General features: G+C 34.4%; 8 protein-coding genes across 11 annotated transcripts; 4 read left to right on the top strand and 4 right to left on the bottom strand.

Moving 5' to 3' along the window:
• Nucleotides 1-1,461: 1,461 nt before the first annotated feature.
• On the bottom strand, nt 1,462-2,645 carry LOC105222674 (guanine nucleotide-binding protein subunit gamma-1). Its single transcript, XM_011200092.3, has 2 exons — nt 2,400-2,645; nt 1,462-2,339 (listed from the first exon to the last, which is right to left on the bottom strand). Exon 2 carries the CDS (start codon nt 2,034-2,036, stop codon nt 1,833-1,835), a length of 204 nt encoding a protein of 67 aa, XP_011198394.1. The 5' UTR covers nt 2,037-2,339; nt 2,400-2,645; the 3' UTR covers nt 1,462-1,832.
• Nucleotides 2,646-2,758: 113 nt separating this feature from the next.
• On the top strand, nt 2,759-5,094 carry LOC105222675 (T-complex protein 1 subunit theta). The gene is made up of 3 exons (XM_011200094.4): nt 2,759-2,922; nt 3,135-4,165; nt 4,233-5,094. Exons 1-3 carry the CDS (start codon nt 2,863-2,865, stop codon nt 4,780-4,782), a joined length of 1,641 nt encoding a protein of 546 aa, XP_011198396.2. The 5' UTR covers nt 2,759-2,862; the 3' UTR covers nt 4,783-5,094.
• A 5,130-nt stretch (nt 5,095-10,224) lies between these two features.
• On the bottom strand, nt 10,225-12,613 carry LOC105222676 (guanine nucleotide-binding protein subunit gamma-1). Of its 3 annotated transcripts, none has more exons than XM_011200096.4 (2): nt 12,557-12,613; nt 10,225-11,166 (listed from the first exon to the last, which is right to left on the bottom strand). In XM_011200096.4, exon 2 carries the CDS (start codon nt 10,928-10,930, stop codon nt 10,718-10,720), a length of 213 nt encoding a protein of 70 aa, XP_011198398.1. In that variant the 5' UTR covers nt 10,931-11,166; nt 12,557-12,613; the 3' UTR covers nt 10,225-10,717. The 3 variants fall into 3 exon arrangements, with proteins under 3 accessions (XP_011198398.1, XP_011198399.1, XP_011198400.1); XM_011200097.4 differs by having other exon boundaries at nt 10,225-11,163; nt 12,557-12,576; XM_011200098.4 differs by lacking the exon at nt 12,557-12,613 and adding an exon at nt 12,480-12,497 and having other exon boundaries at nt 10,225-10,950.
• A 1,529-nt stretch (nt 12,614-14,142) lies between these two features.
• On the top strand, nt 14,143-16,568 carry LOC105222677 (GPI mannosyltransferase 4). The gene is made up of 2 exons (XM_011200100.4): nt 14,143-14,442; nt 14,495-16,568. The coding sequence occupies exons 1-2, from the start codon at nt 14,274-14,276 to the stop codon at nt 16,369-16,371; spliced, it is 2,046 nt and encodes a 681-aa protein (XP_011198402.1). The 5' UTR covers nt 14,143-14,273; the 3' UTR covers nt 16,372-16,568.
• A 109-nt stretch (nt 16,569-16,677) lies between these two features.
• On the bottom strand, nt 16,678-19,838 carry LOC105222678 (serendipity locus protein alpha). Of its 2 annotated transcripts, none has more exons than XM_011200101.4 (8): nt 19,461-19,838; nt 19,210-19,401; nt 18,938-19,153; nt 18,737-18,856; nt 18,352-18,682; nt 17,449-18,285; nt 17,279-17,380; nt 16,678-17,222 (listed from the first exon to the last, which is right to left on the bottom strand). In XM_011200101.4, exons 1-8 carry the CDS (start codon nt 19,563-19,565, stop codon nt 17,137-17,139), a joined length of 1,989 nt encoding a protein of 662 aa, XP_011198403.2. In that variant the 5' UTR covers nt 19,566-19,838; the 3' UTR covers nt 16,678-17,136. The 2 variants fall into 2 exon arrangements, with proteins under 2 accessions (XP_011198403.2, XP_011198404.2); XM_011200102.4 differs by having other exon boundaries at nt 19,210-19,283.
• A 152-nt stretch (nt 19,839-19,990) lies between these two features.
• Nucleotides 19,991-24,269, top strand: LOC105222680 (stromal membrane-associated protein 1). Its single transcript, XM_011200103.4, has 2 exons — nt 19,991-20,368; nt 21,362-24,269. Exons 1-2 carry the CDS (start codon nt 20,242-20,244, stop codon nt 22,840-22,842), a joined length of 1,608 nt encoding a protein of 535 aa, XP_011198405.2. The 5' UTR covers nt 19,991-20,241; the 3' UTR covers nt 22,843-24,269.
• A 307-nt stretch (nt 24,270-24,576) lies between these two features.
• Nucleotides 24,577-26,089, top strand: LOC105222681 (protein FAM8A1). The gene is made up of 2 exons (XM_011200104.4): nt 24,577-24,943; nt 25,010-26,089. Exons 1-2 carry the CDS (start codon nt 24,746-24,748, stop codon nt 25,934-25,936), a joined length of 1,125 nt encoding a protein of 374 aa, XP_011198406.2. The 5' UTR covers nt 24,577-24,745; the 3' UTR covers nt 25,937-26,089.
• Nucleotides 25,966-27,723, bottom strand: LOC105222682 (aminoacyl tRNA synthase complex-interacting multifunctional protein 1). Its single transcript, XM_011200105.4, has 2 exons — nt 27,023-27,723; nt 25,966-26,958 (listed from the first exon to the last, which is right to left on the bottom strand). Exons 1-2 carry the CDS (start codon nt 27,173-27,175, stop codon nt 26,143-26,145), a joined length of 969 nt encoding a protein of 322 aa, XP_011198407.2. The 5' UTR covers nt 27,176-27,723; the 3' UTR covers nt 25,966-26,142.
• Nucleotides 27,724-27,757: the final 34 nt, after the last annotated feature.

Genomic DNA, 27,757 nt, shown 5'->3' with positions numbered 1-27,757 from the left:
ATACACGTTTGTACATGAACTCGCATGAATGCTTGCATGCTTATACATACGAGTATGTGTAAAAGTATGTGTATTATGTGAATTTGCAGAATGGTGTCACACCGACTTTTTGTTGTCACCTCTGACAGAGTCACGTTTTTTCTGTGTTGGGGTGAAGGCGTGCGGTTGAACTGTGTGCGCACAAGGGTTAAATAGTTGATTGCTTTATGTTGGTTTTGTATTGGCTTTGTGTTTGCTTGATTCGATGGGATTTTTAAATGCATTTAATTATGATGCATAATCGAATTTTTGTGAGAAAAAGAACTTCAATGCAATTTTTTTTATTCCAAGCAGAGAGCAAGAATTTTTGTTTGATAGGATCTTTTTAGTTGTTAGTCCAATTTCCTAATAAAGCTGTGCTTGAGTGATGGTTGACAGGGCATATAAACAAAATGCTGAATTAAGTTCATTGTTGTTTAGAGTTACCGTTACTTTGGCGTCGTTTAAGATGATTAATCGGCCAAGACGACGAGCCATGTTTTCAAGCTATTTTTCGCTCTAATAGACCCTCAGAGCGGTTGTTCTTCTCGAACTTTTTGCACAATTTTGAGAGTTTTTGCCTCGAAACAGTAAGGATGATTGTCGACCGCTGAGATAGTTCATAGTCCACCTCTTCACCACTGGAGGGAGCGTAGATTCTTCAAGTGGCGTTGTGGGATTGACTGGGGCAAAGGCTTTTGACAAGTCCAACGCTATGAAGATAGTCCTCTCGCAGGGTGGTTTTTGGTTAAGGCCATGAACTATCTAAGGAATCATAAATGTTGGTTTACTAGGGTCAGGTCGGAAGCTTTACAAGATAGGTCTCTCCAAAGAAAATCTTCAGTTCGGGATCAAGCTGTTATATGGAATCTTTCGTATTTGTGAAGGATTAGTTAACGTTGTTTCTTGACTATAAAATTTTTGTGAAATTTTTAGAGCCACCCTCGTTTGTTACAAATCTTTTATATTGATGTAAAAAACGAAAATCGACCAAAGTGATACATATTTCTTTATTTATTTATTAGTATAAATATAAAAAAAATAAGTTGAAGTTTGATTAGAAATACGAAAAGACTTTTTCGACTACCCAATATTAGCCCAAAACGGAGTTATTAGAAAAATCATGTTAAATAATGATTATTTATATTTATTCATAGCAAGTTTTTATATGTATATATTCTTTTAATTATACTATTACATTTGTAATTTTGTCATACTAATTTTTTTGTTGTTTTTATTTTTTTTATTATTTTTATTTTTACTATAAATTTTCATTAGTTATATATTTTTCTACATAATATTTACTTTATATTATACTATTTTTGTGCTCATATACTGTAAAATGCCGTTATTTTCTTTTGTTTTGGCTTTTTGGCAATTAGAGAGTATTCCCCACACTTTTTTCATTTTATTTAATATTTTTTTGGTTTGTTTATTTATTCCTTTATTTTATTTGTTCTCTTAGTGCGCGTATACAAGTTAAACATTTATGTCTTTGCGATTTATCGCTTCTACACATTCTACTTAGACAGCTTCTAGGTAATTGAGGTTGCTTATGAGACTTTTGTTTTCATTTAGAGTTGAGAGTTTGGCAATGGTTGCAATTAAACCAATTTAATTATAAATAAAATCATGTTTTAAATATGTTTACATATATGTATACATGTATACATGTACATATATGTATGTATATAAAATAATAAATAGTTAGTATTGTTGGAACAAGTTGTATAGTTTTAAATTATTTTAAACACCTTAGGGAAACAAAATAAAAATTGCAACCTTGTTTCGCCTACTCAAGGCAAGAAAAATACTTACAAAATACTACATGAATTCTTTTCGCGAAATGGATTCACTTTTTGGCTAGAGAAACCATTTAGCAGGCAATCCTCACTCTCATGCTCCAGCATGTATTTCATCATCAGCTGACATGCCTGTGACACCTGTATGCGCGGTACATTCGCCTCGCGTCGCAACTGTTCGTTAATGATGCGCTGCTGTTGTAGGTTAGCAGCCATAATGTCCAGTACGGCAGTCTCGGCGAGCCCTATGTTGCTGACGCTATTGAAGGATGTAGCCTGAAGTTATTTGATTGGTGCCTGCTGATTTTGTTCTTGTGGCTGGATTTTGTGACAGACACACGTGCGTCAAAATCCGAATAAAAACGGTTGCGTGAGTGTGTAGGTATGTGCAATATGCGGATGAATTTCTTCACCAGGAAACAACGAAAATGTAGGATGAGGGTTGGGAGGTTTTCAGCCGTGGGGTATGCTACTGTCTTCAAATTGATATGTTTGTCTGGCACTAGTTTCGCATCTTATCTAGAAAAGTATGTGTATATTAAATACAATTATATTCGCTGAATTATTTAGTTAACTTACAAGCAAAAAGGTTTGTAGGATTGTGAAGTATACGACGGCTGGTTTTGTTATGCTCACATATTGCGAGTACTGATAAGAAGATTCTAAAAATCAATATTTTTTACATCTGGCTAATATACGATAGGTGGTGCTATTATTGCTGGTAATTTTCCGAAGGGGGCAATATAGCCCTATATATAAGAGATTTTATGGAATAGCCGACCGCATTCACTTATTTTTAATTTTATTTATTAAATTTATTTTTTTTTAACTCTTGTTGTTAAATCATTATTAAATTAAGCGGCTGACTAAATTGCCATCGAGAATATTCTTGCTTTCATTCACAATAATATGTATGTCTATTTTGAACGTTCATTCTTAGCAGTCATCCGTCATTTGAGGCGTGTGTGAGGTTAAAATCGGCAATTTCTTTCATTCCGTTTATATCTAAGCATTGTGTTTCCCAAAAAATCTGTGAACAAAAATGGCTTTATCTGTACCAAAAGCACCAGGAGTAGCGCAAATGCTAAAGGATGGCGCACGGGTAAGTGAAATATGCCAACCAAGTAAATATTTTATTCAAAATTATGCCATGCAAACTAAATAAACGCAAAAAAGAAACAGCGTGCGGCGTATTCAACACAGCTGGCTGCGCCTATACATTAGTCACCAAAGCGTGTGATCCCTATGTTAAATATAAAATATGAACAAATTTTTACATCTAATGCTAATTATGGTATGTATTTGTTTCTGTAGATGTATAGTGGTCTGGAGGAGGCCGTTTACCGTAATATCACCGCCTGCAAAGAATTTGCGCAGACAATGCGTTCGGCTTATGGTCCCAATGGCATGAATAAGATGGTCATAAATCACATTGAGAAACAATTTGTAACAAGTGATGCTGGTACCATTATGCAGGAATTGGATGTGGAACATCCAGCTGCAAAACTTATGGTTATGGGCAGTCAAATGCAGGATGCAGAGGTTGGCGATGGTACCAATTTCGTTGTTATCTTTGCGGGCGCATTGCTCGAGGCTGCCGAGGAATTGTTACGCTTAGGTATAACTACCTCTGAAATTGCTGATGGTTATGAGAAAGCTTTAGAGAAGGCATTGGAAATTCTGCCTAAACTTGTTTGTCATGAAATCGAGGACTATCGTGATGTCAACAAAGTTACTGAGTGCCTTAAAGCCGCCATCATGTCAAAACAATACGGCCAAGAAGAATTTCTTACCGAATTGGTAGCAAAAGCATGTGTTGCCATATTGCCCAACGAAGGCACATTTAATGTAGATAATATACGTGTTTGCAAAATTCTGGGCAGTGGTTTAGGCAAATCCGAAGTTGTGCACGGCATGGTTTTTAAGCGTTTTGTTGAAGGTGATGTAACCTCAGCAGAAAACGCTAAGGTAGCTGTGTTCTCGTGTCCTATTGATATCATACAGACTGAAACAAAAGGAACTGTTTTGATCAAGTCTGCCGATGAGTTAATGAACTTCTCAGCTGGTGAAGAAAATCTTTTGGAAGCACAAATTAAAGCTTTAGCCGATGCTGGCATTAAAGTTGTTGTGTGCGGTGGCAAAGTTGGTGATATGGCATTACATTTCCTTAATAAATACAAACTTATGGCTGTGCGTTTGAACTCCAAATTCGATCTGCGTCGTCTTAGTCGTACAGTAAATGCAACGGTATTGCCACGCATCACCACACCAACTAACGAAGAGTTGGGTTACTGCGACAAAGTGTGCGTTGAGGAGCTGGGCGGCACAACCGTGGTTGTTTTCAGGTAAATTAAACAGAGAAATTAAATTGAAAGAAAATATATTATTATTTTTCATATCTTATAATTCCAGAAACACAGGCAAAGATGCACGCATTTCTACTGTGGTAATTCGGGGCGCTACCGATAATTTCATGGATGATATTGAGCGCGCTGTTGATGATGGTGTAAATAATTTCAAGTGTCTGACACGTGATGGCCGTTATCTGCCTGGTGCCGGTGCCACTGAAATTGAGTTAGCTTCACAATTGGCCGTCTACGCTGACACATTACCCGGTCTTGAGCAATATGCTGTACGTAAATTCGCTACTGCCTTAGAGGTATTCCCCAAAGCTTTGGCTGAAAACAGCGGCGTAAACGGTACTGATGTTGTAAATGCATTATACTTGGCACACAAAAAGTCAACCGGTCAAAATATTGGTTTCAACATTGAAACCGAGAAGGCAGACACAATCGATGTGACCACAAAGCAAATCTTCGATCTGTTTCAAGCGAAATACTGGGGTCTCAAATACGCCGTTGGTGCAGCTACGACAATTCTGAAGGTTGACCAAATTATAATGGCAAAACGTGCGGGAGGACCAAAACCACGACAGAATGCCGGCAGTGATGACGAAAGCTAGACTGTTATCGTTTAAAGTGGCGTTGGTTTATATTTGCATTAACTTCCTATGTATTACCATATTTCTCATTAAAAAGTAATTTACTAAGTTATCTGCTACTTACAAATATTTGACATAACGTATGTAATTTTATGAACAAAATAATACGATATTTCGCAAATTGGTCAACCAAAATAAAATTTTAATTTAACACTATTCTTTTTTCAATGTATTATAAATAACAAAAACGTTATGTGCAAGAAGCTTTGGATCAGCAATAAAGTTGGCAAAAGTTTTGACGACAGTCAGACAAACTCATGCAGAAAATCTAAATTGTTTGCTTTTACTTTATTAAAGAATTAAAAAAGTATGTATGTAGGTAGTACTGCAAAAAAGCAAGGAATGCACATTTTCCAGTCCGATATTTGAAGAGATTTTTTCAGCTATAATTTTTTTCAGACACTGAATTGCCATTTGGACGACGCTCCAAAACTGCTTAGTCATCGCAAATTGCACGAGTACTGTTTACATTTTCCAGGTTGTAGGTGTATCCGTATACAAAAAATAAATGAAAATAAATCCACTCTTCCATTAAGCAGAAATAAATACACTTATTTATGGGTTCCACTAGGTAACACATCTAAATTTTATTTGAATCCAAGCAAACGAATATTCATTGATATTTTGTTGTGAATGTGGTGTTTCTGTTGCTATTGGAAATTCATTCAGTTATGTTACGAATTCCATCATTTTCAACGATTCAATATTAAGTAAATACAAGAAAGTGTTTTCTTATTTAATTTGTTGTTCGAATAAATATTGCGTTAATAATTTGTATATTTGATTTTTTTGTCTTTCCTGAAAAAAACAACTTGAAGAAATAATTTATGCAAGCTCTTAAAGAAGCTGAAATTTAAAGTTCTTTGAAGATTAAAAATTCAATTCGAAGAATACATGCTTAAGCTTCTTTATATATATGTATATATGTGCAGACCTAAGTCAATTGCAATAATTATTTTATTATGTAGTGCTACGATATGGGCACTAAATTGTTTAAATTTAAATAAATTGTTATTAGTATTCTTTGGTGGTACTTTTACTCTATTATAAATTTTGCGCATCAGGTTCTTTATTTATTTGTATTTTTTTTGTTATAATTAAATTGATATAATATTTGTAATTTTTATAAGTTTTTTCAACAAGTTGTATTAGATATATGTATCACCTTGTTATAATATGTAAGGATTGAATTGAAGGTCATACATTTATATGTTGCCCCATATAGTATTAATAATTAAATCATTTGTCTCCTTACGAATAAATATTTATTTATTGAAATATTACTATATTAGTTACTCATCATTTTACGCATCAGGATGTTGTAACTACTTTGAATAAATGTTTATATATTTGTATTTTTAACTTAAACGAACGACGTTAATGACATTTAAAGGGATTTCCTGGCATTTACTTTCCTTAGCAATAAATGTCACTGCAGTTTGACACATGTTGCCGTACCAACGTTAACGACAGTTGCATTCTTAAATTCACGCGATTTGCATTTGCTTAAGTTTGAGTTATTTTAATTGCACACCAGCTCAGAGCATTAACTATTTTTTTTAGTTAATAAATAAATTGTTGAATTTAAATGTTGTAAAAATAAGAGTCTTTACTAAAATAAATATTAAATTAAATATATTTTGAATATAAACATTTCAAAATTTTCCGCACTACTTTCTTATTAGCATTTGCACTTTTGACGCCTCCTAACGGTTTGCCTAACTAAAGTCAGGTTATCGGTAACCTATTCGTTGCTTTCGAAGAAATATCATCTAATTAGTTACAAACAACTATACCTTGCTATCAAACGACTAATATACATACGTCGTAGAGTTTCTACTACCAAACACACACAAATGCTTTTAAATAATGGAAGTATGGGGATATATGGTTGGTTAATCGAAATTTTAATTTCGGATCTTTTCACTTTTTGATTATACGCTATATTTGCGGAAGAAGTATTTGCGACTTTGGCAACAATTAAAGGAAACACTTAACACATACACAAACTAACATTTTTACAACACATAATTTTATAAAAATATATATGTAATATGTGTACCATTATTATTTTGTTAACTTAAGGTTGCATTGTTTTAAAAATTATATCACAAGTTTTCGTTTTATCCCCTACTTATTTGACTTTTAATTTCATAAAATATATCTATTTAATGTATGTATGTATATTTTTTGAACCTAAACAAGTGGAAGAAGCATGCTAAAGTAACATATCCGAAACAATGTCTTGATATTAATTGATTGCATACCAGAGCGATTTTTAATGGTATTCCACCGGCAATACCCACCTTATAATATGACCATCGCTAACATTTTAAAATCATCAGTGATATTCAAACTGTGATCGTCTTTGATCGCGTGTGAAAAGCATTTGTTTTCGTTACAATTTCTTTTTAATTTTCTTTTATTATTTGTACGCGTAAAATGCCGCCTATTCGCATTGTTTTGCTCTTAATAGTCCAGTTTTTTGTGCACCAAACTCTTCGCAACTCTAGTAAACAGTAAAAGTCTATACCGTCTAAAAATATGCATAGGAAATCCGCTTTAAATGTGTCTTACTTGTTGTCGTTCGTACTACTTATATTTTGTTTTTCGTGTGATGTTTACTTTATATTTGATTAATTAATTTAATAAAATTTTTAATATAGATTTTTTTTTCTGATAATTTACTGAACTTTAGTTAAGTTTGAATAAAATATTAACTAACTTTTAAGCTTGATAAATATTTTGATAATAATACAATCAAATGTCCGCTAATATTACTAATTTCGTGTAATCATCATAAATATTATATATGCATATATAGCATTATTATGCTTTTGGTTTTATAAATCGCGTGCATAGTACGAATATATAGGCTGTAATTAATTAATTTGCCTTTCGTAAACTGTTTAACTGCTTGGATATCCGCGTTTTTGGTTGAGTATATAACGTTTTTGTTTTTAATAACCGTTTATGTATCGTTAGTAAATTGCTTTGCTTTTTAGTGCGCAACCACAAAGAGCGCTTTAACAATAACTTAAGTGTTAATATATATTTTTTCCACTTCGTTTATATGTATATACTACTTGTTGCTAAGTGCCTCCGTGGTATAACTTCTATTTTATGTTGTTTAAATTTGTAATAAAATATTTGCTTTTGCTTTCCAACTTCATATTGAGTAAGGTTCATCTCACTCGTACTATTCCCACCACTTCTCCCTAAAACCGCTCACATTTAGTACTTAGATATGTGTGAGTCCAACCTAATAGTATTTGAATCGGTTTTAAGTGCTTACTAAAGTATTTGCTCATCGACAATGATAAATTTGACGAATTTTCGTGTGTTTGAAAACAAAAAAAATGTTTGTTGTTGGATATTTTGCCAATACATAGGTTAACTTTATTTATTATATTTTCCTTTAGCATAGAGTATATAGTATATGTTTTTATAAATTAGTTTACACAGAAATATAAAGAATTATAATTTTTTTTTATTATTTTTGTAATGTGTGCAATTGCACTTACTTTTGTATAAGTCTGTATCGTGTAAATGCGAGAGTGTGTAGTAAGTGTGTTTTATACAAGATAACATGGCTTTCGGGAATCTATGTGAACTATTACATACTGTTTTAAGAACTTTTATGGTGGTTCTAATTCTTGGTGGTCTTTAAATTGCTAGTCAAAGATTTCTGTTTGCCACACTTTAGCTCTCGCGGCCTATAATCATATTAAATTTTTGGTTTACAAATTGTAGATAAATATACAGTGGGGAGCAAAAGTGATTCCATGATCAACATTTTCATGTTTGAGCGCGCATAAAAAATAGACGAATGAAGTAAATGACAAAAACTTTTTTTTTCTTGAATATCTAGTTTATTTCTAACAATTAGGCGTAAATAGCAAAATAGTAACAGAAGCAATGGCACAGTTATAAATCAAAAACAAAAAAAAGCGGCTTGTACTCAGTTTTGCACCATCCGTTATTCGCACATATTTTTGCTGTTCTTACTTTTTTATCAGCAATTGACCTGCAGATTTACTGTTATATGTATTTTTGTATTCATTATTCGTTGTCATAATTCAAAGAATCACTCTTTTCCACAAGTTTGTAGTCATTTTATTGAATTTGGAAATTAGTCTCTAAATTGTTCTTGAAAAATGAAGAAGCTGTCTCCAGATAAAGAAAATAGTATTGTTTCCCTGACTAAGAGTGGCTGTTCGACACGCACTATTGCTGACAAACTGCAAGTTAGTCAATCAGTGGTAGTCAAGGTGCAAAAAAGAAAAAATGTTTGTGTTGAAAACATGTTGAATGGTCGCCGCCGCCTTCTAACAGACTCTGACGCTCGACTTATGATGTCCAAAATGAGGAAAGATAAGCTTTTAACGCCAGCAGAGGCTTCCAAGAAAATAAATAAAGGAGTAAGTCGATGGACAGCTAGAAGAGCGCTGGCTAGGATTGGTTACGTCGCAGCTGTGAAAAAAAACAAACCAGCTTTATCCGAGAAAAATGTTAAGGCACGACTAAAATTCGCAAAGGTACACAGAAACTGGACAGTTGAAGACTGGAAACGTGTTATCTGGTCGGACGAATGCAAGTTTAACCGTTTTCAATCGGATGGAAAACAGTACTGTTGGCGTAGACCCGGTGACAAGCTTCAAAGGCATCACGTGAAGCAAACAGTGAAACATGGAGGAGGCAACATAATGGCTTGGGGGTGCTTCACGTTTTGGAATGTGGGACCGTTGCACAAAATAGACGGGATTATGCGTAAGGAAGATTATTTAAGTATTTTGCAAACACAGCTTCCCAATTTTCTTGACCAGTGTGCGTATCCAGAGCATGAAATCACTTTTCAGCAAGATGGGGATCCCAAGCACACTGCGAAAATTGTAAAAGAATGGCTGGGAAACCAAAATTTTAAGGTGATGGAATGGCCAGCGCAAAGTCCCGACCTCAATCCAATTGAAAACCTATGGTCAATTGTGAAGCGACGGCTCGGACAGTATCAATCAGCCCCATCCGACCTAAACGATCTTTGGGGACGTGTTGAACTAGAGTGGAATAATATTCCGAAAACAATTGTTGAAAATCTAGTTGCGAGCATGCCACAACGTATAAAAAAGGTCATAGAAAATAAGGGTCTATGGACAAAATATTAATAATGCATTTCTTTCATTTTTTCACGGATGGTGCAAAACTGAGTACATGCCGCTTTTTTTTGTTTTTGAATTATAACTATGCGATTGCCTCTGTTACTATTTTGCTATTTACGCCTAATTGTTAGAAATAAACTAGATATTCAAGAAAAAAAAAGTTTTTGTCATTTACTTCATTCGTCTATTTTTTATGCGCGCTCAAACATGAAAATGTTGATCGTGGAATCACTTTTGCTCCCCACTGTATATTTGTGTATATAATATGTGTGAATGTGGTCAGAAAGATTAATGGTTTTAGTATATAATTCACCATCAAATGCGTTTGTATGAGTAGACATCTGAATATGTATTTACTTGATTTAGTTATTTGAATTTCTTTCTTATTTTGGTTAAATATGTGTACTTAATTGTCCCATAGTACTTGAGATATTGTTCGTATTCAAATTGTACGCGTTCATTGCCTCCCTCGCTGTCAAATTTGCATTTTCCGTTCGCTCTTCATGGCCGCTACCCCCTTCAACATGTTATTACATCTACAACACACACCTACACACGTCCACCCACGTTACAGCAATTAATTTACTGCAAAACTCCAATTTCAAATTCGTAGAAATTTGTTGTACATTCCACCAAAGCTTCGCACCAAACTTAACCTCCTCTCCATTTAGACACCCCCACGTCATTATCGGCAATGTCAACGCGTTTTCTAGCTTTGCATGTTGAATGTTGTAAATAGTTTATAGCACGGTGCATGATGACTTCTCACGGAAGGGATTAACTTTCTGACTGGAGAATCCAGTCAAAAGATAATCCTCCTGTTCGTGCTCCGTGATATATTTGATCATCTGAGCGCAGGACTCAGTGACCGGCTGACGTGCGATGGACGCCTCGCGTCGCAATTGATCGACGACTATACGTTGCTGCTGCAGTGAGGATGACATTACGTCCATAACGGCTGTCTCGGATAGGCCTATGGTTGAAAATTCGCACAATATATGTCGTAAAGAATTTGCAAAGTTGTTTGTGTGATTTTAGTTATAAGTGTTGTTGATTTATACGTATGGCGAATGTAAAAAGTGCTTTTTGAATGTATGTGTTTAATAAAGGTGCTGGTAATTAAGTGAAATCTAACTATTTTTTGGTAATTTTTTGATGTGGAGATTGGTAGGGTTTTCTTGAAAGGCTGCTGCAAATATGTCCAAAAGAAAGAAAAAATGCAAAATACATTTGCACAATGAATTAAACTGATTTTTTTCAAATGTTTTAACGAGGTTTTTAGTAGACACATTTAGTTGCTATTATTCAGGCAGCAGGAAAAACAATTAATAGTCTTAGAGGAAATTGGTTAGGATAGAAACAATTAATATGTTAAGGATATGGAAGATATAGATGTTTAGAAATGATAGATTGATTGAAGTATTAGAAGTTTACTAATATCTGTAAAATTAAAATTACAGGTAAAGCGGAAACATCATGCATCTTGTAAGATTTTGTGTTAGTTACATTTAAATTATGTTATGGTATATAATCCTAGAAGATTTGTATACATTCTATGTATGTTGTCGATACTAAAGTTAATTGTAATTTTTGACACCCTTAGCTGTGTGTTATTAACTAACTTTAAAATCGGCATCATGTGGACAACAAATATACAATAAATTAAATAGAATGCTTAAATCGCGTAAAGTATTATTCGGAAATATTAGACTGTCAAGGCGCACAATATAGATTTTTAACATACAAAATTAATAACCATTTTTTCCCAAAAAACTAATATGTACATATAGTATATAAACAGCAAAGATTATACACATGTTTGTACATATGTATATATATATATATATACTATTGAAATACCATAAACACTAATAAATATAAAATGTGTGCATGAGTCAACTCAAGATATCTGCGGGAATGGATGTATTTGCAGGATCTTTAGCGTATTTCTACTAAATTTCGTTTAATACAATATTATACTACAAGAACAAAATATTTTTATTTATTTAGGCAAATATGACTTTTTGATCACGTTAAAATATAAATGCATTTAATTTCCACAAAAAATCCAATAAAATAATTCAAATTAAATCGAAATTGATAAAATCCCTAAATTTTATTTATTTTTTCCATTTAATCGATTAATCATTCACTTTTCTGCAATATCCGTCAGAAAAGGGTGCAGCCAACCAAGCCCTATGTTGAGGGTGGCATTTGAAAATTGGCATTGTAGGTTGCAAATCAATTGCCCAACTTACGTTACGTTTATTAAAAAATTGTATATTTTCTGTATTATGCGAACTTCGAAATTTTAGTTGTTTAATGATTTATGCATGATTAACCACATCTATACACTCCAGTCTTTCTGTAGACTCCATTATGTATGTACATCCATTTTTTCATTACTCAAAAGCTGATTATATGCACACATTTTACTTATTTCACAACACAATTTTTTATTAGTAATAGTACGTGAAGTAACTAAATTAATTAGTAATTTACCAGCTCAGCAAAATTTATTGGACTGTATTTTTGCTGTACAAATGTTAAAAGTAATAAAAAATTAAGACGATACACACCCTAGAAACGTTTTCCTTTGACAGCAATTCTTGCTAACTTCATTCTTTTTATGTATTTGGCATTTTGTTTTAGAGATGGCAAATATTTGAGTACCTGTGACTTTGTCACTGCTACTTAAAAATCACTGCTCACAGCTGTGACAAGTTTCCTAAAATAGCAGTGACAGGAATTATCGAACAAAGTAGCAGTTACACTATCATATGAAAAATTGCGACTGTGACAAAATAGTAGTCACAGCATCATATGAAAAATTGCGACTGTGACAAAGTAGCAGTTACAGTATCACATGAAAAATTGCGACTGTGACAAAATAGCATTCACAGTATCATATGAAAAATTGCGACTGTGACAAAGTAGCAGTTACAGTATCATATGAAAAATTGCGACTGTGACAAAATAGCATTCACTGTGGAATATAAAAAATTGCGACTGTGATGAATTCATATTCATTAAAGCTATGAATTTTTTCAGTTTTAGATAAGTATAAATTGGTTAACATATAAAAATTGAATTTATCTTTAAACGGGTAATATTCATGTACAAATTAAATTGATTACAGACACCTCAATGCTGTAGTAAAGCCAATTATAAAACTTTTAATCTTAAAATTGCATCAATTTATATAGTAATTTAAAAAAACTTATAAAAAGTATTTTATAAGTAACGAAATATTTTTAAAAGTGTGTTTTCGTTTACTTTACATAGCTTCTATTGAGTATCCTTATATTGAAAAAAAAACCTTCAGAAAATATATTTAGTGCGACTTTAAATATGTGCGTCTTAAAAAATAACGAATCATTTACATTAATTTTTGTACGAAACTGTTACAAATCAGTTTGCTTATACTTAATAAAAATTAAAGATGTCTGTGTCAAAAAGAACCAAAATGAGTTATGTGTGGCAATTATTTAAAGATGGATGCTGTTTTCGCAAAATGTGATATTTTCGCCTTCTTTTTCATTTAATGTAAATATTTTTAACACTACTTAATTTTATCTTTTATGTATATACTTTGTATTTGGTGATTTTCTAAAAATGAATTTACTATGTTAATTTCTGTTTATTCTAATAAATATGTACATCGTACTTAAATGAAAAAAGGAAACAATTTTGTTCTACTTTATTGGGCTATGTCTGTTACAATTTTTATTCTAGTCACAGTCACAGTTTAAAATCACTGCTACTACAAAGTCACAGTCACAAGTAGCAGTGTTCCTTAAAAGTCACAACATCGCCCATCACTATTTTGTTTTGCTCGCAGAAAGGGAAAGCAATATACGATTTTCTACTAAACAGAAGTGATAGCTTTATGTAATGTGTCAAACTGAGACAGATAAATTTTGCTTGCATATGTCAAATTCAGTCCATGGTGGCCAGTTACTTTCGTTGCAATTATAAAGGTCGAAAGCGAAAACAGTTCAGTTTGTACAAATTTTTAGAATATGGTATATAAACAAAATCTTTAAATGAAAATTAAAATGGAACCTTGGATTTGTGTCCATATAAAAAATCTACGATCTTTAGTTAATTTCCTTAAACCACTTATATTTTGTTTATACTATTGTGAATGGATCATAAACATTGCTTTTAGGGGTTGATTACAATCAGCTGTTTTATAACCCTTCTGAGCACTTTTGTTGCTATCGTGTTCCAAAACAAATGCTAGTATTACCATGCAAATTGATGTAGCAAAATTTAATTAACTCATTAAAAAACATGAAATTAAAACGTTACATTAATCATTTGTGGTTGCGGCACCGCAATACAGATGAAAATTGGTATACGTATTTGTTTTTTGCGGTGCTTCGAGTTGTTCTCGTATTTATACCCCAAAAGGGTTATGTACATCCTGACGAGTTTTTCCAATCCGTGGAAGTGATGACTGGTAAGCGAGTACAATATTTTTAAGAAAAATTCAAATATAATTTCTTTATTAGGTGATCATTTTCAATTAGAGCACGTACGCACTTGGGAATTTAACAATACCATGCCGGTACGTAGCATAACTTTGCAGTTTGTACTTTTGCGTGTTCCCTGGAGTTTTCTTGAATTCGTCGCTTTATACATGCGTCACTATTGGGATATAGAATTATTACAAAGCTACACTTATTTAGTTTTCCCACGTTTCATAATGTGTGCGCTGTCATTTATCAACGATTGGAGCATGTACCGCATATGTCGTTTATTCAGCTTAAACTATGAAATACGTCTGCTGGCGCTAAGCAGTTCTTGGGTCATGTTAATTTTCAGCACACGCACGTTTTCCAACAGCATTGAATTGGCTTTAGGCTCACTATTGCTCGCACTTGTGGCCGAATGCATGATAAAAACTAACACTATTATTTACAAGAAAGAAATGCTGGAAGAACGTTACGACAATGCGAAATCTATTAGCGAACGTGTAAGAATGTGGCGACTATGTAAATCACTACCAGCACACAACTACTCTCACACGCTGCTTGTGGCCAGCATATGTGTTGCGGGTGTCTTCAATAGGCCTACATTTATAGTGTATGGTGCACCAATGGTATTTTATTGGATGCTTCGTGGCATGGGTACGAAAACGATAACTTTTCGCGATTTCAATTTTCGTATGCTGCTGTTCTGCCTAAGCGCTCTACCGGCACTTGTATTCTTCATAATTTGCGATTCATTTTATTACAAATACTTAACGGTTGGTGAGCTGCAAATGTTGCAATTGAGCATTAACAATTTCGTCAGTACACCTTGGAACTTTATTAAATACAATTTAGATGCGAAAAACACCGCCGAGCATGGCATACACCCGAAATATGTACACTTTTTGGTTAATATACCACTGCTGTACAACGTACTCGGTATTGTGACTATTGTGTCGTTTGCGTATCTTTTATTTCGTTTTCTGCGCGCTGAATACCAAGGTTTGCCGCGTGCACAGAGCATTATTAGTTTAATGACTAGCGCAATATTTGTGCCACTGTTTTCTTTATCACTTATCAATCATCAGGAGCCACGTTTTCTTTTGCCACTACTATTTCCTATCGTCCTGTTACACGCGCCCAAACTTTACCATGGTCTATGTCCAAACTACCCTTTCAAGGAGGAACATCCGTTACTGCGCAAAATTTACAATATGCTGCTTTGCCCTCAAGCATCGGCACGCCCATTAATGAAAACCTGGTACATGTGCAATATCGGGCTTGCCATCTTCTTTGGTTTCCTCCATCAAGCCGGTATATTTCCACTCACACAACATTTTGAGACGATCATGCAAAACAAATCACCCGCGCAACATATACATCTCGTTACTTCGCACATCTACAATGTACCATTGACTTTTATCAATATCCCTAGCGCACAAGTGCTGCATTTAAATCGCGAAACTGGGCGGCGCTACCGGCGACACAAGGATTTCTACATCTACGAATACGGTAGTCTTGACATGCCACATCTGCTGGGAAAAATTAAGCTTATCCTATCATATTGCGAAAATAAATACGTGACAAAACAACAGCAGTACGGCCTCTATTTAGCCTTGCCCGCTTCCCTAAGTGACAGCATGCTCACAGAATTGCAAACGCTTGGTGCTACCACAAATATTCGCACTCAACTAAAACATGTTTTCTATCCACATATATCGACAGAGGCGCTGCCACGCTTTCATATAAAACAACATTCTTCTAAAGCGACTACAGATTCCATGTTAAGTTATGTGAGCGAGCAGTTATTATCCTTCGTTCGCGAATTCGGATTAGCGCTATACGAGGTGCAACCTGCAAGCAATAGTCAGTCGAATAAGCTGCATGCCGTTAAGATGTCCAAACGGAAAATTTAAGTGCTTTGAACAAAAACCGCGTCAAAATCATTAATTTAACTAATATATGCTTACTGAAAGACACTCATTCTAGTCATGAACTACAAGTATGTTCATATGTATAGGCGTATGAATGCATTACTTAGTTTTAACATTCCACTGTATTATTTGTAAAGTATTTTTCTTAATAAAATAAATATTTATATGTATATAAAAAAAACGCTTTGACAGTTTGACAACCACTAGGGAATTCACTTCCATTTCTAATGGAATTTCCGCTATTCACATTCCAGGGTTCGGTATATTTACAGTTATTTGAAAGCTTGCTTCATGTTCTATAAATGCGCTTTTATTCGAATTATATAACGGAGATACAAAATACGACTGATATTGTACCAAATAATAAAAATTAATGCAAACGCATATACAAGTTTTTGAGCTTATTAATATAAGGAAGAGTTGTATAAAGCTTACGAAAGAAACTGTTAAAAAAGATCACAATACAATACTTATTGTTGTTGAAAATATTAACGAGCACGACTCTGAACAATAATAGGTGTTTAAAATAAAAATTAAATACGCAAAAATTATGAACGAAAACCAAAATGTATAAATAATACCTGACAATATAAATAAGCTATAGTAGATAGATAGATTTAAGATTGCATATACGCCGTAAACACTTACAATTAATTAAGTGTATTTAATTATCTTTCATAGATAATTCTATTTTCGCCCTGAACACATTTTCTTTTACAGAAAATATTATATAGCAAATAGATCTTTCTATTCCATTATCGAGGTGTTCAGCAAATTTTCTTCTTTAGCGCTCCGGCTGTTACCAGATATCTCCGACAATTGATCTAGTATTTCTACATAAACCAAATTTTAAATGCATTCATTAGTGTAAATTGCGTACTTTACATACCCGAAATTTGCAAACTGGCCGAGTTTTGCAAATAAAAATTACAAACTTTCTGTGTTTCTGCGGATTTTTGACGCTTAAACATCACTGTACGCAAACTTTCTTCTGTAAAACAATAACCAGATAAGGACATTATTATTTTTAAAAGTAATAATTTATGAAAAAATACCTACTCCTACGCATACTGCTGCCAGCGCCACTACAGCCAGCGCTACTTCTGCGACACTGCCTGAATTGGCTTTGCCCGCCATCGTTTAATTTTGTGTGCGAAAATGGTTGATCATTTTGAAACAATGGACATTTAGAGTAATTACCACGCATGGAATCGGTTGCCGCACGCCTACGTGGCGTAAATTCATCGGTTTCATTACGATACAATATGCTGCAAATGCTCGGTTCTATACTATCTAGCATATACTGCGATGCATTCAAGTCAATTGTTTGTACACCCGTGGTAGTGCTTTGTATTACTGTTAGATTTTCGTCAACTTTTTTGGCTGACACATTTTCGGTGGGCTCAAGCGCGTCAACGAAACGGCGCAAAATAGCACGCAATATCTTAAAACGTTTCATTATACGCACGTGATTCACCTGGTCGGCACATACTAAAACGGCACGACATTCATTTAACATTAATTTGAATTTCTGAAAAAGTTCTAGTGCGTTATTTTTGAATATTGGAGAATGTTGCAGTTCTTTTTTGTTGGCAGGATATTGAAAATATTGCAAAAGAAATTCGCCCATTTGCACCAAGTCATCCAACTTTGATTTGTTAAATTGTTTTTCTGTGTCAGCAAGGCATGAGTTAAACAATTCGTAAAAACATCTGGTGATCGGCTGCGCATCGACAATTTCGCATAAAACTGTTTTGAACTTATTTATTTCCTCATAAAAATGTTGCTCAAGTATTTCAGTATGCATATCGGTGCCATTATATGCTTGCAATGATGGTATAATGCATGAATCCAGTGCTTCCAGCGATGCCATACAACTGCGTACCAATGTTTTTACTGTAATTTGGAAAGATTAATTTATATGAAATATGTGTTTACATATATCTATGTTAGACACTTTACATTTGGGCTTTAAGCAGTCACTAGCAGCAAAGAGTCCAATTTGTGCCAGCCTATCTAAATTTACATCAAAATCGGCTATAAATTCGTCTAACTCGGTGTCATCTGCTCGGGTTTGACGTATCTTAGCGCGAAGTTTATCTAATGAAAACTTTTCTAAATCGGCGAAACAAAGAAATATCAAACGCAAAACAGTGCCATCAATGTACTGATGCAATTGTGTTAATGACGTTCCCAGTGCGATAGCCTTTATTCTGCGATGCCAATTATTTGTGCGAATGAGTTTCAAATTGTTTTCACATTCGTGTTGAAATGCTGTGCATTCTCGCAAGACCTATGCAATAAATCAGTAATTCAACCATTTTTATTTATAATAAGCACGATTTACCTTTTGACATAATGCGCTTATTGCTGTTTTATCCTGAATCAATGCCACATTTGCTAGCGCAAGTGCATGGCTGATCATTAAACGCACGGCCTGGTAAACATCTTTACTGGTCTCTAGTGCCTAATTTATGTGAGAAATTAAACAAAGTTTGAACAATGCAATTAAAAAAATACTAATTATTTCTAATATATAAAAACTTACATCTTCAAGTTGGTTTAGTTCATTGGTGTCAGTATTCATATCTTCCTGATACGTACTATACTCTTTTATGTGATCCATTGCTATGTCTAACAAAGTGATAAATCCATAACCAGACATTTGTGATTTATTTTCGGTAGCAATGGATAAAATAGTAAAACTTTTTTCTAATTTATCGAAGCACAACATTATGCGATCAATAAAATGTTTTCTAGAAGTCTGTTTGGAAATTAGATAATTAAAATTAAAAGCATTCCTTGATATTCTACACATACAGGTATTGCATTACGCGCAGTATCCTCAGCTCGTATAATTCGTTCCAGATATTTTGTACACAAGCAAACTTGAGCTAAGCAAAGAAAAATGTTATCCATTATTTCGTTTCCCTCATGATCATCTTCTTTTATTTCGCTAGCTATAAATTTATGCAGGTGATTGGCAAATATATAAAAATCACCACAGAAATTCTGCAGAAGATGTAATGAACATTATAAGAACTTGCAGCATTTGCATTTGTATTTCTTACATTTAACCACTCTATGCGGGTGCTCATATCGCTGGACCCCAAACATATTATTTCTCGACATTTTGTTAATTGGGTTCTCAGCACTTGCAGTTCTACCGATGTCATAATAAAATTTTATTTCAATTTTTGTTGTAAATATTTCACCGATTTTCAAAGTTCCGTTGACTATTCAAAACTTAATTTGTTTTTTATCTTCTTCGCATAAAACATAAAGTCACAATTGGTTAAAGTCTTCCACTATTCACAAATGCGCCATAATAAGTGGAGGAAGGCTTGTACTCAAAAACAGTTGTAAATTTTTTTTTAATATTTCGCAGTTATCACAACAGACTTTTATATGATAGGATTTGACATACTTATGTTTATAATAGTTTGATATAAGAATATTCGAACACTTAAAATGTTCGTAACAAATCTTAATTTTTGTGGGTATAATTTTGAATACATAGAATGTTTTCGCCCTATTGACGTTTATGATTTTGCCTCCTGGCATTGACAATCAACTTTTCGCTCAATTTCGCCGTCATTCGACGTTTTTCTTTCGGTAATGTCATTGGAGAATATTTTTTATTTTTTGATTGGCACAGGAGTTATTTCAATTGCAGCATATTCCAAATCTACTCAAAATTGTTATTTTATTCAATTATTTGCTAATATATAAACAAATGCAGCTAACATAATAGTGCAAATTAAAGTGAAAAGTGTAGTACAAGTGGTCATATTGATCGTTTAAGAAACAAGACCTTTTACAAGTGTGTGTTCAACATAGTGAAGTGGAAAAATGAGTTCAACTGCTAGCCGCAAGGAAAATGAAAGGACAAAATTAATACAGGAAAAATGCCAAACTCTGCTGACTCAGATGCTTCGTGATGAGGACAATAAATATTGCGTTGATTGTGATGCAAAAGGTAAGATTTGTGTATTAAAATATAGATAGGGCACTCAGGGGGACAATACCATGTCATAGTGGGATACCAACAAGCAAACCCATAAAATCGACATTAACCACCCAAAATATGCCAATCCTTAAATTTTAATGCCAGGTAAGGTGGGTGCAGCCACTAACATTTTGTGTCAGTAATATTGACAGTGTTTTCATTTTAATACTTATTTGGCAGCAATGGAATAAGAGACCATTTTTACTGAATAAAAAATTATTCATAAGATACGTGACGACCAAATTTAGAGCTATTTCAAATTGAGATTGAATACAAAGCTTGCAGTAAAAAATATATTCCATAGTTGCAATGTGCGAACCCCTTACGTTTCCTAATACCGCTGTCACTGATATATCGTTGTTGGATTAATGTTGATAAGTTACGTGTCTATGAGTGTAACAGTAAATTTATTGTGTTAATTTTTCTCGTATATAAATTCTCTGTCAGATTTTCTATTGACAGGAGGAAAACATTTTAAAATGCGATAACAGTTTCTGCCTTAACAATAACCATTTCCCATTATCAGGTAAAAACTGCTAAAAATCGATACAAGCAAAATAAGTTCTTTTTTATAAAATTATTATTATTTTTTAAATAAAAGTATTCTGTTCTGATAAGTATTTTTCTTTCGAAGTACAGGTCCTTTCTCCTTTACTCTCAACCAATATTTAATCGCAATTTATATACATAGCTAGGTATGAGTCAGAATTTAAATATCTATTTATTGACTAAATGTGAAGATCACAAGGGAATATGAGCGCGAGAGAATAGAGTAACACTTCGATAAAGCATCTCTTACAATTTTAGTAAAAAAAAAACGCGATGCACTAACCACGCAGACAGTTTGTTGTTGTCAAGCACTGTTAAACTGATAAGCAATTTGTGGTGTTTACGTTTTGTGATATACATATAAATCAGTATTGCTAACAATTATTTACTCAATACTAATTTCCACATTTTTAGGTCCGCGCTGGGCATCATGGAATCTGGGTGTATTCTTGTGCATACGCTGCGCCGGTATACATCGCAATCTTGGCGTACACATATCACGTGTTAAGTCGGTTAACTTAGACACCTGGACACCAGAGCAGGTGATTTCATTGCAACAGATGGGCAACTCGCGTGCGCGTGCCGTGTATGAAGCACAGCTGCCAGATGGTTTTCGTCGGCCTCAGACCGACACAGCGTTGGAGTCTTTCATACGCGCTAAATATGAACATAAAAAGTATTTGGCACGAGAATGGGTACCACCATCACCGCCTAAAGTAGACTGGGCGAAAGAAATCGATGAAGAATTAGAGCGGCAAAAACGTAAGAAAAAAGCAGCTCAAGCTTGCACTTCAATGGGATTGAGTGTGATGAGTGCCATTGGTGCCGGAGGTGATAAGAAAAGCAGTACATCTTCAGCGTCTGTATCTAAATCGACGCCACTACCAGCACCGTTGCCAAAACCGAAGGCCGGACAAGTTGGAAGTGGTTGTAGCCCTAAAACTCAGCGTATTACGGTGAACTCCAATATCGGCGAAGGCAATCAGAGCAGTGATCTGCTCGGTCTCTCCTCACCCACAAAACCGGTCCAGATTAGTATGGGTAATAGCACAGGACAAGATTTGCAAAATGATAGCTTCACTGGTTTTCTTAGTGCAACACCATCCGCAGCGCCACAAACAGATCAAAGTAAAGCAGCGGAATCGAATGGACAAAATACCGTACAAAACTCCCTTGCAAAGGAGGAGGAAGACTTCTTCAATCAGGGATCACTAAGTGGTGGCGAAAAAGATAAATCAGGGAAACTAACGAAAGATAGTATTTTAGCATTGTACGGTACGGCACCAACCAACAACGTAGCCTCCCACAATCCACACAGCGGTCAAATGCCTTTTGCCCAACCACAACCCATGTTTGCGGCAACTGGGGCCTATTCAGGTGGCTTAGCTCCCGGCGGCTATATGAGCGGTGGTGGTGCACCACATCCCCAGCAACATCAATTCATGACGCCGCCAAATTCCACCAGCATGTATAACGCTCCCGTTATGACGGCTCCTACTGCATTCACCGCACCCGGAATGCATATGGGTGGCGCCGGCGCAACTGGTGGTTTCGGTGCACAGTTTCCGGGAACGACTAGTACTGGCGTGTATACGCAGCAACATATGTCCAGTCTTGGAAATATGATGACTAACAATGGACAGCCGGTTAGCAATTTAAATCTTATGCACACGAATCAGAACCTACTGAGCGGAATGTCTATGATGGGCATGGGAGCAACTACGACGGGAATGATGCAACAGCCACCAATGAGTATGAATATGCCTATGGGGAATATGCAGATGTCTAGCGCGTTTCAAACAGCACCCACAGCTGGGCCCGGTGCTACGTCCACCAATACACACGGTCTAAATCAGCAATTCAGCAACTTAAATATCGGTAATGTGTGGCAGTGAGCGGACGGTTATTTGCGGGTTGGTAAACTGTAACGCTTGCGTGGTATGTCGTCAAAACTCAACTTGCCTTGTTCAATATTTCGCAATCGTAAACGCCGTCAACGATGTGTTTTCGTGTTAAGTGTACATCAAAATGAGGAAAATATGCTTAGTAATTATATTTTTCAAAATATTTAAAATATATATTTAATATTCCTTTAATGATTCGATAAACAAATCAATATAGATATGGAAAATATGTTTTCTAAAATTTGCCACAATTTAAGATGCTTGTTAATTTCCAAAGTCGTTTTTTTAAAATAACGCGCTCAATTTCCTAACTTGCATGTAACAAGAAAACACTACGGAATTATAAATTTTTTGTTTAGAGTAGAAAATCACGTATAACATTAACTTTCAAAATTGCAGATTTTGCAATTTTCATAATATATGTATGTCCAGTCATAGTGCTCGAAATTATTTATTATTTCGTTCCTAAGTGTGTATCAAATGTCAATGTCTAAAGGATGCAGTACTTAACGTACCACACAGTATAAATCTATGAAACATGATTGTATAAAAACTTCAGCCAGCCGTCTGTCGTAAATAATAAAAATGTTAGCATAACGAGTTAAGTACGTGTGCTAGCAAAATTGAGGGAAAATAATATACAACTTTTTGAATGCAATGCATAAATAGTTTATTTTTAAACAACGTAATGATTCCTTATTTTTTTTTATAAACATTCGGTTTTTCATGGCTTAACAATCCTCGATCAGCTGTATTACTTAAATCGAAATATTGAGAACTGAGATGATGTAAACAATATGCTTATATATGTATATATATTAAAGCTAAGATCAGTATGTAGGGTGTGGAGGATGTTTCCTTCCAAAGCTAAATCGAAATTTGATTGTAGACCGCAACTTAAATGATACTTTTAATAAAAAATTAATTTCCACATTTCTTTAAATACACGACCATAATTGTAAGTTTATTACGATGTTTAATTGAAACTATGAATATCAATAAAAACAATAAATAAAAAAAAACAAAAAAAAAAAACAAAAAAAAAAAACAAGTACAATTAATAATAATGCTCTTTTAAAAAAGGAGATTTGCTAATTGTGCCGAGTTGATAGTCCTTGGGTGTAGGATAGGACCATATGCTTGGTCAATCTTATCTTTTAATTTGTGATAAGAGCCTTGGCGCTTATAGAACAAACTGAAGGGAATCGGAAGATTGCTAGGGAGGTAAGAAGATTTTTCAGGACAAAAGATGGCAGTTTCATTTAAAATTTTACATGCGCAAATGTTATTGCTACACTGTGAACATCTTAAATTAGTTAATTAATTATTCTATTTGCAAATATATCCAAATCAGGATACGAACATATTTGGAAATAAAATTATTGTATAAATAATTGAATATATTCATTTTACAGATATCATTGGAAAAAAATTTGCCTACAATTTTCCAATTGAGAGTTTTCTTATTGGAATTTGATGCGAGAGAACGAAGATTTAGAAAAATTGTGTTTCCCATTTGACCAAATGCTGTTAATTAAGGAAATTAAAAAAAAATTAAGGAAATTTAAAAAAAGCAACGAATTTTACCCCCAGCAGCACAAATCTTTATAATCTTTTTTCGATTTGTAGTTGTTTGTTTTCTTTACTCCCTTGTAAATAATTATAAATTTTGACATTATTGTGAATAGGTCAATACAGTCAGCTGATGAAAATAAATACATATGTATATAATATACAAAGGTAGCACTGCGCAATGTCGGTTAAATAATTAAAACTAATGTCGTGTCCATATTGGTGAAAAAAAACAACAAAGCGAACAACTATACATATGCAAATATTAAAAATAAAAACACCTATTAATGAGTTTGTTTTGAAATTTAAACAATAATTGAAAATGGCATCCACAGATAAGGAAAACGGCATTAAAAATGAAGAAAAGTGTGACGATGTCACCACACCGCCAATTGGATCAGAAGCCAAACAGCTGGAAGCTGAAAAGGAGAAACTGGTCGCATCTACACCATCAGCAGAAGGTGATATTGGACGTGAAATGACTACCAAGGAAGCATATTTTGCCAGTCTAAATGAATGGGTTTGTGTTGCGCTTTTCAACTAACATGGTTCCCCTAATATTCAGTGACTCGTAACTTCGTTTCAGGTGAAACATGCTAATATCTCACAAAATGCCATGGCTCTTTTCCCTTTGTATTTAATACATAGCTATCCGCAAATGTTTCAAAACCTGATGAATAATCCTTTGGCGGGTTTAGGCGGTACAATACCACCAATAAATACTCAAGCGGTGCCACCTACACCAAATTTAAACGCTGCCGATGCCAACGCAATTGGTGAACGTGGACGCGTCTTGTTCCAGTATCGCATATTAAGTGATCAACTACAAAGTGAACTTATTCATCGTACAGGTGGTTACGAGTATGTTATTGCACCCTTCTGGAAGCGTGTGGTTGCTGAAATCATTGATATGATTATATTACTGTTGTTGAAGATTGTGGTAACGTTTACAGTTATGAATTTATTTGATTTGGATTTGGGATTTGATCTCGACAAGGAAGTGTTGCGAAAAGCCATTGAAGATGATGATTACGTTAATTTTTTGGCTATATCTATGGACTTTTTAGCGTTTTCTTCAGATCTTCTAATGCTTGAGCTATTAACCAAAATAATAGTTTGTTTCTACGAGGCCATATGGACAGCCGCCTATAACGGCGCTACCCCAGGTAAAGCGGCTATGAAAATTCGCATACAATATGTAGAAGCGATTTATCCATTACCGCCTCCAGTCGATATGCAACCACAGCCACCACCATTTGCCAGACAGTTTCAGGGTTTTCAAGCCCAACGGATGTCAATCAATGCACTTATATATCCAAATGAGGTGCCAACATTCCATCGTGCTTTCATGCGTGCCGTATCAAAGAATTTAATAATGACCCTATTTTTCCCAATGTGTTTTATAATGATTTTCTTTAAAAATAATCGTACCGCTTATGATATAGCAACTAAAACGATTGTTGTTGAGGCGAATCCAAACCCTACGCTTCGACAGCCACCACCACCACAATAGGATCTATAAAAATCAAAATATGGGGGATGTATGGTTACTTTCGCATTTTGTTATTTTTTATTATTGCTTGTTCTTTAAACTTTTTTAAGAATTTCCATATTTGAAATTTATTAACAATTTATGAAAATAAATATTTAAACATTATCAGAACCATGCTTAGCATTTTCACTTTAAAAGGAAACTTCTTTTTAAGGATGGCTCCATATTTACTTCACATTCACATTCTTCAGTGTTTGTGCGACAACATTTCCTTTGCCGGGCACATGCAAGGCCGCACCTTTATAGCAGGCCACCAATTCGCCGTTCGTTTTTAAATCAGGTGCACAAGTCTCAAATATTTTTTTCTTGGGATTAAGTTGGGCATCTGGTTGGCGAGTGTAACCTTCACAATGCACTAAGTCACCAGGTACAGCACCCGATGGGGGACTGAGAACTTCCACCTTATCAGGTGTGGAAGCACACATGACCATCGCTTCGGATGTTACACCACGCATTTTGGCTGGTTTCAAATTACATAGCACAACTACTAGACGGTTTTGCATCTCTTCTAAGGGCACAAATTTAACCAAACCAGATACTACAGTACGTGGCTGCGGTTCTCCACAGTCGATCTTTTCCAAATATAAACTGTCTGCATCTGGATGACGACCCACTTCAATTATTTTGCCGACACGCATATCAAGGCGTCCAACATCAACCGGAAGTTCCGCGGGCGCATTTGTATTGGTATTTGCATTGACCTTTTCCTTTTTCGGCTTCTTTTCCTTCACTTGCTTTTTATCGGCTGACTCAACTTCTGTCTGAGGTACGGCAGCACTTTTAAGATTTACTTCAACTGGAGTGCTTGGCGCTTCAGTGGAAAAGCTACGTGTATTTGGTAATGCAATTTGCTTTTTACCATGGCTGAGTTCTAGTGCTATGAGTTGCTGCTTCGCTATCTCAACTTGTTGCTTTAACAAAGCGTTTTCTTTGCTCAATTGTTGTTTTTTACGTGCAAGAAGCTCTCCTCGCATCACAGTCAACTAAAACATACAAATAGGCATGTAAAACTTTTGGTATTTAGAATTATTAATAAAAGATTTGTACCTCCGATGAGATGGACGAAATGATTTGCGCATTGCGTTTATTGTTGGCAATAATCTCCTCCATTGCAGGTATTTTTAAAAGTTGAGTTTTGTGGTGCAATGATGTGGTTACGATTCTACCAGCTCCACGGCCAAAAATGCGGTATAATGACATGGCTAAGCTACGCTATGGTGAATGGCACTTTTCGGCCATATGATTAGAACCACGGAAAATTTATAAATACTTATGTTCTTACACTTCTCACTATTTATGTTTTTATGTTATTTGTATATTTTATGAACGATTTTAAACAAACGTTTGAAAAGATTACAAAAATATCATATTTTCATTAATTGTCTTCTCACTTTTCGCGAGGAATTTTTCATATAAGCGAGTACGTTAGAAATTGTTAAGTTATGGCAGCCCATGCGCTGCTTTCTCTCATTAAAAATTTTTATTTTTAGAGGAAGTTGTATATTTAACAAAGAACTTTAACGAAAAATTATTTCTATCAGAATATGGAAATCGGAATATATCTTTTTTCAATTTTTATTCACATCACCACAATGCAATTAATACAGATAACTAGATATTTATTGCTGTAAAACTCGATCCTTGGAATTAAATGTCGGTGAGATTATTTTTTTGTTACTAAATTATGGCGGATTTTCGACTCTTTTACTGCTGGTAGCATTGATTTTCTTAACCAGCTGTTGCGAACATGATTGAATCATGGTTGCGAGCTTCGCTCATCTA

The sequence above is a fragment of the Bactrocera dorsalis genome, chromosome 3, assembly GCF_023373825.1.
Source record: "Bactrocera dorsalis isolate Fly_Bdor chromosome 3, ASM2337382v1, whole genome shotgun sequence".
NCBI classification, from domain to species: Eukaryota; Metazoa; Arthropoda; class Insecta; order Diptera; family Tephritidae; genus Bactrocera; species Bactrocera dorsalis.
Note: the sequence above shows the minus strand (reverse complement) of the source record. Positions and strands in the feature narration are given on the sequence as shown.